The sequence below is a fragment of the Bidens hawaiensis genome, unplaced genomic scaffold (genome assembly GCF_021521415.1).
Source record: "Bidens hawaiensis isolate Kalapana, Puna unplaced genomic scaffold, B.hawaiensis_p1.1 tig00015203_1, whole genome shotgun sequence".
NCBI lineage: Eukaryota > Viridiplantae > Streptophyta > Magnoliopsida > Asterales > Asteraceae > Bidens > Bidens hawaiensis.
In genome coordinates this window covers 493410-508601 of record NW_027492351.1, presented here as the reverse complement: position 1 = coordinate 508601, position 15192 = coordinate 493410, and the positions used below count along the sequence as shown (strand labels likewise).

Sequence of the window (15192 nt, the reverse complement as noted above, 5' to 3'; positions counted from 1 at the left end):
CTCGTGTGAAAGGATGGCTGAATACATTTTTACTTGAAAATAATAATCTAAATTTGGTGAGACTCATGCCCGTGAATTCGGGTAAATGCATGAGAAACCTTCATTCACAAATAAAACAATCTGATGGCTTGAAAGAATGTAGGAAAGTTTTGTTTTTTATATATATTCTATACTTTACTTAGGGGAAATATCGTTGGATTACAATAATGGTTTATTTTGTAAGCCAAGACTTAATGGTCTTGATTCTATTTCCTCTATTTTAGGTAAAGTAGATATTGTATTTGACATACATCATTAAATTAAAAAGTTATATATAAAATGAGACAGTTATTCTTATACATATAGTTACTTTGACTTTTTCCGATAAAAAAATACTTTCAAATTCCAAATGAGACAGGTTGACTCTTTCTGATACATATAGTTACTTTGACTCTTTCTGATAAAAAATTCCTCTCAAATTTCAAATGAGAAAATTTCCAATTGTCGTATGATTTGCATGATGATGAATATGAGCACGTGACAATCTCTTTCTATGGTTGGTTTGGTCATTTGATATCCAGTTTTTTCCAGTGAACAACTGTATGTTGCATTATATTGAGTAATGAGCAAATGCGGCTTAAAATTGATATTATTATATATATATATATCAAAAAGTAACTTTTAACACCTCTCACATAAACACTAGTTCATGAAATTAGATAAAGATGGGAAAACTTTCGATAAAACTTCAAATGTTGTGTACAAAGAGATTTTTTTAAATTTATAAAACTTCAAATGTTGTGTACAAAGAGATTTTTTTAATTTATAAATTGTAAAGTCAAACTTCTTTGTAGATGTAGTATAGATAGAAGTATATATGTAAGTACATTTTTACGCATAGTTATGTACTTATTGTTTACGTTTAATTGTGTTTTTTATTTGCATCATATTATCAAATTGTAATTTAAAGATTGACACCGTCCCGTGTAATACACAGGGTCTAAATCTAGTAATTAGAATATATAAAAATCTAATATCAAAAAGGTTGAATACCTGAAATAAAATCATACTCCAGCTCGATATCTATATCATAGGAACATATAAGTTTTATCATAAAAAAATAAATAAAATAAAATTAAGACATGTTGTAGAACATAAATATAATAAATTAATCTATCATAATATATATAAACGAAGATATAAAAATCCTACGTGTCGCGATTTGGTCGCTCCCCCCTTTTTTTGGAGTCACCAGATTTGTTTGATTTTTAAATGGGGGTTTCTCATGCATTTGACCCAAATTTATGGGTATTGGTCTTACCAAACCCAGATATTCCTTAAACGGGTTATAACATCTCATTAAATTAAAAATTATTCTCACCAAATTATTGATGTAAAAATCCTATAAAATAGGATATAATAAAAATTAATATTTTATATATTTTAAAAAAGATATATATATTATTTAATTAAAAAACCAATTTGATAGTAAAAAATAAACAGGTCTTGGGTCTCATTAAACTTACGTATATTATTAACTTTCATAAATATTATATATAATTAAAAAACCAATTTTATAGTAAAAAATATAAACGGGTCTTAGGTCTTATCAAAACCATATAGCTTTTAAACCGGGTTATAAAATCTCATTTATTTGTGAAACAATTTATTATCAAAGTATAAGTATATTATTAACTTTCATACAATAAAAAAATATAAATTCAAAAAAATAAATAAATATTATAACAAACAATATAAAACAACCCCCGTAATACGGGGGTTAAAAACTAGTAATATTATATACTAGTCAAATGTATGAAACGAAGACTCCTTGAAAAGGTACCATGTTTGATGGCAGTAGGGTCCATCTTTGACCTTCGGCTCTATCCACTCTTCGTAATAGGATTGAGCCGGCCGACCATACTATGAACAACGTTTGTGATGAGTAAATCGTATTGGGTACCGATATTAAAACGAGTACCGTGCTCGGTACCAATTGTTCAAGGCTTCAGGGTCAATAGGGTATCGATATTTACTGAATTTTTCCTACGATACCGGTACGTTATAGGGCATTTTTGTACTGATAACGACACCAAGTTTTTGAGAAATGCGAGATCGGTATCGGTATAATACCGAGCTCATCCTTAAACAACACACAACCAGTTTAATTCGACGGATTATAGCTTACCAGATTTGAGTATATTAACAAGAGCATGACATTGGGTATATGTGTGGCAAAACTAGCTTGTAGCTGTTAACTGAAAGTTGGAAGCTGTAGCTTTTTAAATATTTTTAGGTGTTTGGCAGTAGGGCCGTAAACGAACCGATCGAACACGAACAAGGCCTTGTTCATGTTTGTTCGTTAAGAAAATATTGTGTTCACGAACGGTTCACGGACACTTACCGAACGAGATTTTATGTTCATGTTCGTTCATTAAGAAAATTAATGTGTTCACGAACGGTGGTTCACAAACACAAACGAACAAAAATAAAACGGTAGATGCTAGAGAATAAGACCGATGTATTCATCAATATGAATATTGAAAGCCCATAAATGAATCGAATGAACACGAACAATGGCATATTCGTGTTCGTTCATTTAACTTTATAATTAATCGAACAAATATTTATGTTCATGTGCGTTTATTTAAAAATGGACATTTGTGTTCGTTTATGTTCGTTTGTTTAAAATCTAAACAAACATAACTAAACAAAGATAAACGAAGATATATAAACATATACGAACCAATGTGAATGAACACAAACAAACATAAACAAACTTAAATCTGAAAACACATAAATGAACAAAAATTAACAAATATAAAACCTTTAAGCATATGACATATCCAGATAAAATTTAATTATTTTCTATTAATACATAAACGAACGTTCATGAACATAAATGAACGAACGAAACATTTGTTCATGTTCGCTCATTTAGTTAAACGAACACAAATTTTGTGTTCATGGTCGTTCGTTTATTAAATAAACGAAAATAAACGAACTTCCTGCCGAACGGTTCACGAACAGTTCACCGAACGTTCGGTTCGTTTACAGGCCTATTTGGCAGAGAAGCAGAAGCTTTTAATAAAACTAGTTGGTTGCCCGCGTGGTGCGATGGAATGTGCACACAACCTAACATCAACCGCATAATCAGTGTCGGTACATGATTAACCTGATGATAGTGCATACATAACACGAATTCATGGAAATGCAGTAAGCGTATAACTGATGTCGCAAATCAAGAAACAAAGCTAAAGTAAACAGTAATTTCAAATAGATAATTTTTTAAATTAATCTATTTTGATCTGAATCCCTTTTTGAACCGGCACTGTTCTAATCTAAAACATGGTCTGTCCTGACCCCTTTCGACTCAAAAGCGTACCGACACGAACCGAACTAATTTAACCCTTTTTGTATCGACTCGTTCAGACCTTAATTTGGTCTTACACATGACTCGAGCTCACCTGACTCGACTTGTTACCGATCTTAACCGATAATCACGTAGTATGTTAATTTTTTAAAGTTAAAGAAGTATAACAATATCATACTTAAATTAAAGAGAATAAAATGCTCTTTTTTTATGATGTAATTTGTTTAAAAAAATTATTAACATGCGAAAAAGTTACAGCTCCTAAAAAAGTCGTGGGGGTAGTTAGTTTTGCATAACTGTTAAATGTGTAACTATTATATAAATTAACAAAAGTTGATAGAAGTTCAAGTACCAAACTTGTAAATTCAAATATAAAATCTTGTAGCTAGTTTTATCTCAAACGCTTAAATATGAAATTTTTTCCACCAACCTAAAAGCTGAAGCTACATTAACCAAACAAAGTTTTTTTTATTAAATATGAGTTTTTTCTTAAAAGTTTGTAACTGGAAACATTTAGAAGCTTTTTGCCAAACATATCTTTTATTTTTGTTATTATATCTTTTATTATTTTTGTTTTATCTTACTTCCATATTTATCCTCCTTTAAATTAAAAAATTATTTTCCAAGATTTGAACTTGGACCCACATATTCAAAAGTGCTTTCTACATGTATATAAACGTGAAAACATTTACGGGAACGTTTAAAATACAAAGGAAAAGGAAAAGAGAATGAAAATAGTGTGAGGAGTATTTGTGATCATATAAAAAATCCTTAGTTAAATATTCAAAATAAAAAAAAAATCATAACTCAAAATATAAATATAAAACGATAAAAATTCTAAAAACTCAAATGTTTCATCCGTCATTTTCATTTTAAGACATAATGACGAAAATGAACAAAATATGCAGTTATAACTAAAAAAAACACACTAGATCGTAAAATATAACACAATGTTGAATAACATAACGCAATATCAAGAAAATAAACATAATGTCAAGAAAAAAAGACACAATCAAGAACAAAAATAAACACAAAACACAATGTTAAACAAAAAGACACAATGATCTTTTTCACTCAACATTGTGTCTTTAAAAAACAAGGAAGATGGTGAAAACATTTTTATGTTTTTATTTTGTTCGCTTTTTTATTAAATTTTAAGTTATGTTTTTTTAAAAGAATTTTATGTGACTATAAATCATTCTCAAATTTCTCATTTTTATCCTCTTTTATAAAATAACTTGACCCAATAATTACATACCCTTATATCAAGAAATCAATTAATGATATACATGGATATCACATTATCTTTCAATGCAAGAAATAACCGAAGTATAGTCTTTTATTATTGACTTTTCTCAAGTTCTCTTATTTTTATTAAACGTCTATAAATTCTTTATACAAGAATATTTTAAAAAAAAAATACACAATAAAAACAAGCATTAAATTTTCTTTAAATTGAGTACCTTATTGCTACAACATTTTATAACAAATGGATTTGTTTTAAACCAATAAGCATTATGTGTATAACGTGCGTGATTATGAAAATAAGTGGCGTAATTATAAAATGTGTTATGTAATTAGTTTTATGAGGTGTGTACATATGTATGTGCGTAACTATGTATTAATGTAATTCTCATATAAATTACGTAATTATTTAACTTTATGTGTAATTAGGAAAATTACCCTTACGGCCTGGCCTTACCCCAAAAAACATGTGTTGTCTCTAGATGAATTTTAATATGACAATAACTTTTAGATGGATAATATATTACTTCTTTTTCCTTAAAGAAATTCACATCTTAATTATTTTTCCTTTTAAGCAAATAATATATTACTTTAATTCTTCTATACATAATCATTATAACAATAAAAATATTCCAAACCTTCATTTAGTAAAATCAAATCTTATTTAATATCCAAATATCCTCAAAATTAAATACAACTTAATCCAAACCTTATTATCAGTCCATCAGCCTGACCATTAAAACAACATCACAATCAATTTAACAATCAACCAGTTTTTTAAACTCCCACCATCAACAAATGCCATAAAAAAATATAACCACAGAGTTTCACCTTCTTTACAGTCGTAATGAAAGTACTATCAATAAAAACAATGCTTTTTAAAAATTTGATTATAAATTGGGTTTAAACAAAATAAAATAAAAAATTGTAAAACACACATTCCATGCCCATATTATTCACATGAAACATACAAACCTATAATCATAACTAGAGATGATCAAATAAACCGGTTCCTGGAACCGAACCGGTGGAACCGAACCGGACCCGAACCGGTTCCTACCCGTTTTTTGTAGGAACCGGACCCTATCTGATTCAACCCGATGATCCGTGATCAGTTCTTGCATTTCTGGGTGGGGGCGGGTAGGAACCGGAACCGAACCGGAACCGGTTCTGGAACCGAACCATCCGGAACCGGTTCCTAACCGGTTCTAGCCGTTGGATCAGTATAGCCGTTGGAAATCGTTTTTTTGGCCGTTTTTTGACCGTTGGGGTCAAAAATAGTCGTTTTTTGGCTCCCACAAGCACCCCACTACTAGTATAAATAGGTATTTGGTGTCATGGGTTCATCACAACACTTAAAACGCAAACCCGAACGCAAAAAAATACAAAAAAAACGCTATTACAACGTTTTGAGTTCTCTAATCTCTTGTTTTCTCTTCTTCTATATTCATATTTGTTGTTATGGCTGCCTCACAATCATCGGTTGGTCAAGGTTCCAACGCCGAACCAAGTTTCGTTCGTATTGTACCTCATAATCGTAATCAAGAGATTTGGTGCAATTGGGATTTGGTTGAATTGAGTGACCATTCATTGAAGGCTCGGTGCAAGTTTTGTGGGGTTTATTTAAACCCACTTTCGAATTCAAATTTGAAGAAACACATCGAAAAACCGTATTGCAAGGCGTTGAAAAAGAACGTCGATTCGCAACAAACGCAAATGGATAGTGAAGTCGGAATATTTACATACCAAATTGATCGAGTTCAAGATCGTATGGCGAAGTTTGTGATTCAAGAAGCTTTGCCGTTTAGCCACTTCGACAACCCTCGCTTAACCGCCATGATTCGAGATACGCTTCAACCACAATACACTCACGTAAGTCGTCATACTCTTAAACGTTATTGTTTAAAATTGTGGAAGAAGGCCAAAGAGGTACTAATTGCATATTTTGAAAATATAAATACGGGAATAAACTTAACTAGTGATGTTTGGTCGGCTCCACATGGTCTACCCGAATCTTATCTTTGTGTCACCGCTCATTGGGTGGACCCGTCATCGTGGGAAATGATGAAACGCACCATTGCTTTCGAACTCTTTGAGTATCCACATACGGGAGATAATTTGTTTGAAATTTTAGATTATGTTATAAAAACTTATAAACTAGAAAATAAAATATTTTCAATGACATTTGATAACGCGTCGAATAATACATCGGCGGTTGATAAATTAAAATTAAAATATACGCTGATTTGCAATGGTGTATTTTTTCACTCAAGGTGTGTTGCACATATCATTAATTTAATCATGCAAGACGGACTTGCTTCGGATGAGGTTACATCGGTTATAAACGATTTTAGACTAATGATACATGAAGTTTTTAAGAAAAGTAAAAAAAGACAAATGGAATATAGAAAATTTTGTAAAGATACGGGAAGAAAGCTTTGGGAGCTAATTGGGATGTACCTCATCGATGGAATTCCACTTGCATAATGTTTCAAAGTGCTTTGGAACAAAGAGAAACTTTACAAATGTTTCATTCTAGTCTTGCCGAGAATGATTTGGCAATCCCCTTTTCAAATGAGAAATGGGAAATTATCAATGACTTATCGACTTTTCTTGAAGTTTTTAAAACATCAACTACGAAACTATTTGGAACGTATTATCCGACAAGTCCCTTGGTTCTTTCGGAGTTATTTTTAATGGTTAACAATCTTAAAGAATTTGAAAATAAAAGTCCAATGTTTTCAAACATCATATTACCAATGAAGTTTAAATTAAAAAAATACTTTATTGAATTGCCACCGGTTTTTACTTGCGCCGCCGCTTTAAACCCAATGTTAAATGTTACGGGGGTTGAATGTGTGATAGACGAAATTTTTTCAGCCTTAGATATGCATGAAGTTGACCCAAACTTTTCAACAGAGGCAAAAAATTATTTTAACTTGAATTTTAAATTTATGTATGACTTTTATTTAAATAAATATGGGTCAAACATACACATGCCTATGACGGGGGGGGGGGGGGGTCTTCATCAAGTTCAAGTGCTACTAGAGTACGAGATCCCATGATTAGCCTTATGAACACCGTTCGCAACGTAACGGCTAAAAAACAAAGGGGTAACACCCCTTCAAGCGAACTAGGAAGGTATAGTGCAAATGATTACTCTACCGGTTTATCCGAAGAGGAATATAGCACTTTTGATGTTTTGGCTTGGTGGAAGGTAAAGGAAACCGAGTTTCCGATTCTTGCCACCATGGCCCGTGATTTACTAACCGTCCAAGCTTCTACGGTAGCTTCGGAATCCGCTTTTTCACTTAGTGGCAAGGTAATATCGGTGAGAAGAACAAGACTAAATTCGGAGTCGGTGGAGATGTGCATTTGCTTAAAGGATCACTTGGACTCAATCGATCGTATTCAACACGTAACCACTCTCGAAGATGAAACACCACTTGATGTTCGAGTGCACGACGAACAAGAAGGCATTTCTACAAGTAATTCCGAGGAAGAAGTCGCCGCTCAATAATTACGACGAACAAGAATGCTTTTTTAGAAATAATATGTCACAACTTTATATTTATAAGTTTAATGTTTTGTTAGTTTGTTTTTGAAGATTTTAAAACATGTAACCTTTTTTTTTTGAACTTCTTAAAGTAAATAAAATGAATTTTATGTTAATTGTTTTTTTTATTTTTCATGTTATACAAATACGAATCGTAGTTTAGAATCCAAATCGCAAACGAAAAACGAAAAAAAATAAATTTTTTTTACACTGTAACCGTACAGGAACAGGGTTAGGAACCGGTAAGAACCAGTTAGATAGGTTAGGGGTCCGAGGGTGGGAGAACCGGTTCGGTTCCCTAACCAGTTCGAGCCTGGAACCGGTTTAAAATGGGGTTTTGAATATAAGAACCGGTTAGGAACCGGTTCCGGTTCCTAGTCCCAAACCGTTTTGAACATCTCTAATCATAACCTCTAAAGCATGATTATTATTCACAAACAATTAAAAGAAAAAAAAAAGAGTCTTTTTATGAATTAAAGCCATAATAAACTCACAGCCTCTCTCATGACCTCAAAAACAACACACCAAAACACACACAGTGTAGGCTGTATTCACATGTAATTGTTTCTTCCTAAATTTCATTCAAAAAGGTGGAATCTTTATTTTGTCACACAATATTCTTGCCACACCTCAAAATGCATACACCCACATCCAATTCGCCTCTATAAATTCTGGGTTTTCTGTCAAATCAAGAATCATTGCTCTGGTGTCAACAGTTGAGGTAAAGCTGTTTAATTGTTTTGGTCTTTTGAGTTTCTTGAATTGGGTTAGAGTTTGATTTGTATGAATGCTGCTAATTTGGCCATTTGGGTGCTCTAGGGTTTGCTATTAGGGTTTGATTTGTTAAGAATTGTTAAATTGTTTTTATGGTTGGATGGAATGTGAAAGATGGTTATTTGGTTATGTTAACATTTGGAAAAATGTTGCTTTAACGAGTGTAGAACTAACGCGGTAATGTTGGAAAGTAAAAGTGTTTTGATACATGTTTCAGGAAATGTCGGTGCACGTTCTTGATGGGAATGAAGCTTCAGAAGCCGGTCATATCATCACAACCACGGTTGGAGGCAAGAATGGCGAACCGAAGCAGGTATATATCGTTGATCTAAATGTTAGTATATGATTTAGGTTCGTTAGGGTGAATCTTGTTTGATTGGTAAATTATGATTTTATAAAATTTATTCGGATTTCTTTATGTTATTGGTATTGTAATTGTTCACGTGGAGGTGTGTTTGGACTTTGGAGCGTATCGATCCAAAGCGTGCGTATAGCCGCAAATAGAAATAGTTCTTTTGGTAGTATTTTTGGAAGCATTCACGCGGTGTGCGTAAATATCATAAGCATATTTAGAAAAGTGATTAATCTAACTTCGTGCAGACTCTTAGTTACATGGCGGAGCGTGTTGTAGGAACCGGATCATTTGGAACTGTTTTTCAAGTATAGTGTTTCTCTCCTTGAAACCTTTTTTAGTTTATATGTCGATGCTTTATTATTTATTTATTCTTTTCTTTTACTATTTTTAGGCAAAATGCTTAGAAACTGGAGAAACTGTTGCTATTAAAAAGGTTTTGCAAGACAAAAGATACAAGAGCCGTAAATTGCAATTAATGCGCTTAATGGACCATCCAAACATTGTTTCCTTAAAACATTGTTTCTTTTCAACTACAAGCAAGGACGATGTGTTTCTAAACTTAGTAATGGATTATGTCCCGGAGACTGTGTATGGAGTTTTGGAAAATTATAAGAATATGCTACACTCTAGTATGCCCCTCATTTATGTGAAATTGTACACCTATCAAGTGAGTTTTTTTCCTTCTTTATAAGGGCTTGTTTTGTTTCTTTTTTGGTTTTGCGGGGACTAACTAGTGAAAGTTGTAGATCTTTAGGGGGCTTGCGTACATGCATACTGTTGCCGGAGCATGCCACCGGGACTTGAAGCCTCAGAACGTTTTGGTGCGTGTTTATTATTATTATCTGCAGTGTTGTATTAATGATTCATTTAGCGCTTACGTTTATGTTCTCATGTAGGTCAACCCTCTGACTCACCAAGTCAAGATTTGTGATTTCGGAAGCGCGAAAATGCTAGTACGTTACTTCTTCACATCCTATATATGTGTGCGTTTGTGTATAAATTTTCATTTGCCTAATAAAACATGAATATTGATTATTTGGAATAAAAGAAATGATAATTCGTAGTTGGTATAGTTTATTCATAGACCCTGTATGTTAGCGGTAGTTTAAATTTCCACTATTAGTACTTATGTATACTTGTAGGGACCTTGGATTAATATACTTTGTACCGTACCTTACAAATAGCCATGCTATGAGAGAGAATGTGAGATTATACTGGGTACGTTTGTTTGTTTGTTCAGTTACACCCATAAATTACAAATGACCATTATGCCCTTTACTTTGTTTTCTTATTAATTAAAAAAACCGCTGTAAACTTTAATTGTTTTAATTGATACATGGATTTTTTTAAGTAAAGCACACGTGCCACCCCTGTTGATTTCCCACACGACCTAAATATAAAAGTTTTCCAGTAACTATAAATTTTTTTTTTTCGTTTTTAACGTTGACTACCAAACAAATTTAAATCACGGGGATATTGTCGTTTTACAGTTTTTAGCCGTATCTGGTGTAGATGAACACAATTGCATGGTTGGTGGACTTTATAGGCATTATCTGTCATTTAATTCCAGATTCTGCATTAGGAAAATTTCAATAAATACTTGATTATGTCTTGCGTTTCACGCATCATATTTGACTAGATGTTTGACTTTGGTTAGGTGGCGGGAGAACAGAACATATCATACATATGTTCACGTTTCTATCGTGCACCAGAACTCATTTTTGGTGCAACCGAATACACAACTTCAATTGATATCTGGTCTGCTGGTTGCATTCTGGCTGAACTTCTTCTCGGACAGGTAATTTAAGCATTGTCATAAATTGTTAATATTGTAAAAGTTAAAACTTGTTTAACTAGTTTTAACGGGCTTGTATACGTTATAGCCACTATTTCCTGGAGAAAATGCAGTGGACCAACTTGTGGAGATCATTAAGGTAAGGCTTTATCTTTTAAAACTTGAGTTGTAATTTATATTTTCTTACAATGGTGTTAAAAGGGTCATGTTTGTGGGTTGGCGGGTCAAGCCTAATAACTGGTAATTCGACCTGAACTCAAAAATCGTGTCAGACGCATAATACAAGTGCTCATAGGTTGACACGAACACTGCTCATTTGACCTTAAAATTTTATTTTATTCTTTTACATTACAATAATAAAAATACATATGTATATTAAATAATCACATTATTTTGAACTATAAAACCAGATTTCAACATGGGTATTTTGCCATAAAATACTCGATTAGTTAATACGACATAAAACATATTTTTTCCTTAAATGTATAAAAATAGGTGGGTTAAACGTGCTGACCTGAACACGATCTGTTTAGCTAAATGTGTTCTAAGGTTGACACGAATGCGATCCATTTACCGGAAAATTTTATTTTACTCGTTTGCATATTAATACTCGAAAATTAAAGAATAACAAAAAAATACAAATGTATATAAAATATTACATTTAAACTATAAAACCGGATTTCATTTGTCTTTTAACTTCTAAATTTTTGCACAAAATAGCCAATCAGTTGATATGACATAAAACATATTCTTTCTTAAATTTTAAAAAATTAACCAGCCGACCCAAAAATGAGTCGTTTCGTTAAATATGATCGGTTTTTGTCAGGTTTTGGGCACGCCAACTCGAGAAGAAATTCGCTGTATGAATCCAAACTACAATGATTTCAGGTTTCCTCAAATAAAGGGTTTCCCGTGGCATAAGGTACTATTTCAATAACAAGTGTTAATATTTATTGGATAATGTCATAATGTAAATTGCAACCAACTGTTTGTTCGTTGAAGGTTTTTCAAAAACGGATGCCTCCTGAAGCCATTGATCTTGCTTCTCGCCTCCTACAATACTCTCCAAATCTTCGCTGCAGTGCGGTTAGTTGGTTTTAACCAACTACTTAAAATATTCTTTTGCTTGTATATCATATTAATTAATTTAGTCATAATTAGCTTGAAGCATTGACACATCCGTTCTTTGATGAGTTACGCCAACCTAATGTTCACTTACCGAATGGTCGACCGTTGCCTCCGCTCTTTGACTTTAAACAAGAGGTAATCTATGTTTACGTTAGGTTTTTTAGTAAAAGATTTTTGAGCGATACCTTTCGTCTTTTAGGTATATAGCAAATTTCATATTTTGTTCTTAAACTAAGAATATAACATGATCGGTTCTTTATGTTGAAATTTGTTTACAAGTTCCATTCTTTTCACTAACGGATGTTAAATTTGTTCCTAAGTTCAGTCATCAATTCGTGTGCATTGCACATGAGGGCAAAATTGGTCATTTTAGTCTTAAGGTTCTTAACAGGCAAATTTAACGCCCGTTGGCGGAAAGGATGAAACACGTTAACAAATTTGAACATAAAGGACAATTTTTGCTGTATCTTTAGTTTAAGGACGACGAAACCTGAAATTCGCCATATACTTAAAAGGATGAAAGTGTAATTTACTCAAGATTTTAATTTTTTTTCCCGATGGTTCAGCTATCAGGAGCATCCGCGGAGTTTGTTCACAGGTTACTTCCTGAACATGTGAAGAAGCAAATGGTTCTTGAGTTTGTGCAGCCTGCTATGGAGTCGTAAGGAGTAAGGTTGTCTGTCGTATGTGCTGGGTTCTATTTGTTTGGTCGATGAAAACGAGAAGTTGTTATGTATATATTCTCTCTTTGTTTATGCAAGGTGTAAGTTTATGTTTATCGCGTTAGCTAGAATTATTATTATTATTATCATTTAATTATATGGAGGGGAGAGAAGGTAGAACCACTAGGTTCGGAGTTTTGGTTGTTATTGCTGTTAAATCCAAGAATTAAAATTTAAATGCAACTATATATGGTGTTTTTGGGTAGATTTTTTGTATCGTGTGTTACTTTTGACTCGCTTAACGTGTTTATTATTAGCCATAATTGTTATTTTTGCCGTTGTAGATGATCCAAGTTTATAACTTTGATAAGTAAATGTGTCCAAATTACCTGTTTTAGTCCATTATCAACCTAGTGCATAATATGACTGTACCATGTTAGATTTATTCTTAAAGAAGCAAATAGATTGAACTTAAAAACATAATGTTAATGTATAAAAAAGTTTGTTTTGACTTTAAAAGTCAACTGTGACATAATATTTTGAATTTCAACACTAACATGATTCTTTAATAAGAAATCACGAAAGTAATTGTTTTCTATATGCACTCTTATAGCCTTATGCAGTCATATATAGGACAATTACACGTATAATAATAAGATTGTGATTTTATGATCATTATAGAGTTTTACTCGTGTATCCACAAGAATACATTTTCTCGTGCTTGTAATAAATGCTGCATGAATCGTATCTAGAGTCACGTGACTGTAAACAATACATTTTAAACGTTAACTTTAACTTTTAGAGTTTGGTCATCATAATAAATCAAAACGATCTTACTCATTTGTGCGGGCATTTAATAGCTCACACTACTAGAGCCCATGCATAACTTTTAAATATTTTTTTCAAGTACCCATTGTATCTCTTTCGTTACGTGATTTTAGGTTTTATAGAGCACGATAAATGTTACGTGAATCAGATTTATAAGGCTAGACTTTCTCAAATTTGATAATATTAGTACTTAATACCAAATACAGAAACTTGAAGCAAAATCCGTTGTAGTCTAGTTGGTTAGGATACTCGGCTCTCACCCGAGAGACCCGGGTTCAAGTCCCGGCAACGGAAACTCTTTTTACTACTTTTGCAAATTTTTCAAACTACAAGGGCAGTTACGTCATTTTAATTCCATCTTTAAATATTGATTTTGATTTTGTGCCATGTTATCCTCCGTGGCTCCGCAACAAAAGTGTTTGGCATCATAAATCCTGCAGTCTTGGGTAGCTGTAGGGCTGTTCAAAGTGCTCACTCGGTTGGTAATGAGTTGGGTTCAGCTGAGCTTACATTATTCTAGTTTTAATATATTATTAAAAATGCAAAAATAAAAGAGGGGAATATCTCTCTCCCAAATCCTGGTACATACAAGTTCTGAATGTTGTATTTTGTTGAACACGTTATTAACTTATTTGTATTTGTTTTAAATTTATTAGATTTTTTTATAAAAATCTGAGTCAAATAGAGCCGAGCTCGAGTAAGATTGCCACATAATCAAATGCCTACTCCTCTTGGCGATATGATTAAGAAGTTGAGGTATTGATGGAGCCGATTCTTGTAAGTTTGCATTTGGAAAAAATAAGCATCTAATTTTGATGTCAATATGTTTTCGTTTGCGAGAATGTCACTTGGTTAAACAGAGTAAAACATATTTCAAACATAGTAAGATAAAAGTAGTTTTTACGATATGCACCCGAGGGAAGTGACATATCACATACTTTCTAGAGACTCAAAACTGACGCGAATTTGTTGTCATCAAGTGAGCTACAATATTCGTGTTAGCTTTGGGTCTCTAAAAGATAACTTTTTTATCATACGCCTTATCATGAAATAGTTTTGCTGTTATGTAGTGGTGGGAAGTAGACGAGTCACATACCTTCTAGAGACTCAAAACTCACGTTAGTATTGCAATCCTCATTACGCGAGCTGCAATATTCGTATAAGTTTAGAGTCTCTATAAGGTATGAGACTAGACTTCTTCCCATCACAATATAACAAGAAAACTCGTTCGTTTCTCACACTGCTTGAAATGTGTGTTACTCTGCTTTAAACACATAACATTTTCACAAACGATGACACTTTCACATCAATATTTGGTGTTCTTTTTTCGAAATACGCAACTCATTAGTATCATTTCAATCCATACAACTTCCTACTCACATATGTCAAATAAGTAGGCTTTTGTTTATGTGGTTTCCCTACTTCAGTTGCGCACCAGCTGCATTCGTTTGAGATGTACACTATGGGTTGTACTAGTAACACATTATGGGGTGTTTA

At 32.7% G+C, this 15192-nt stretch overlaps 1 protein-coding gene and 1 non-coding gene across 2 annotated transcripts; both read left to right on the top strand.

Annotated features, from left to right (window-relative positions):
- Window positions 1-8839: 8839 nt before the first annotated feature.
- Window positions 8840-13113, top strand: LOC143548606 (shaggy-related protein kinase eta-like). The gene is made up of 12 exons (XM_077039719.1): window positions 8840-8874; window positions 9145-9240; window positions 9528-9587; window positions 9674-9949; window positions 10029-10103; window positions 10179-10235; window positions 10940-11080; window positions 11166-11216; window positions 11904-11999; window positions 12080-12163; window positions 12239-12340; window positions 12772-13113. Exons 2-12 carry the CDS (start codon window positions 9148-9150, stop codon window positions 12868-12870), a joined length of 1134 nt encoding a protein of 377 aa, XP_076895834.1. The 5' UTR covers window positions 8840-8874; window positions 9145-9147; the 3' UTR covers window positions 12871-13113.
- Window positions 13114-13916: 803 nt separating this feature from the next.
- On the top strand, window positions 13917-13989 carry TRNAE-CUC (transfer RNA glutamic acid (anticodon CUC)). Its single transcript has one exon. It is a non-coding gene; the product is annotated as a tRNA-Glu (tRNA).
- The last annotated feature ends 1203 nt before the right edge of the window (window positions 13990-15192 follow it).

Coding starts and splice junctions, on each gene's coding strand:
- LOC143548606 (XM_077039719.1), top strand. CDS start 9,148: ATGTCGGTGCACGTTCTTGATGGGAATGAAGCTTCAGAAGCCGGTCAT. Junction 10,236..10,939: donor TCGGAAGCGCGAAAATGCTA/GTACGTTACTTC, acceptor GACTTTGGTTAG/GTGGCGGGAGAACAGAACAT. Junction 12,000..12,079: donor AGGGTTTCCCGTGGCATAAG/GTACTATTTCAA, acceptor TGTTCGTTGAAG/GTTTTTCAAAAACGGATGCC.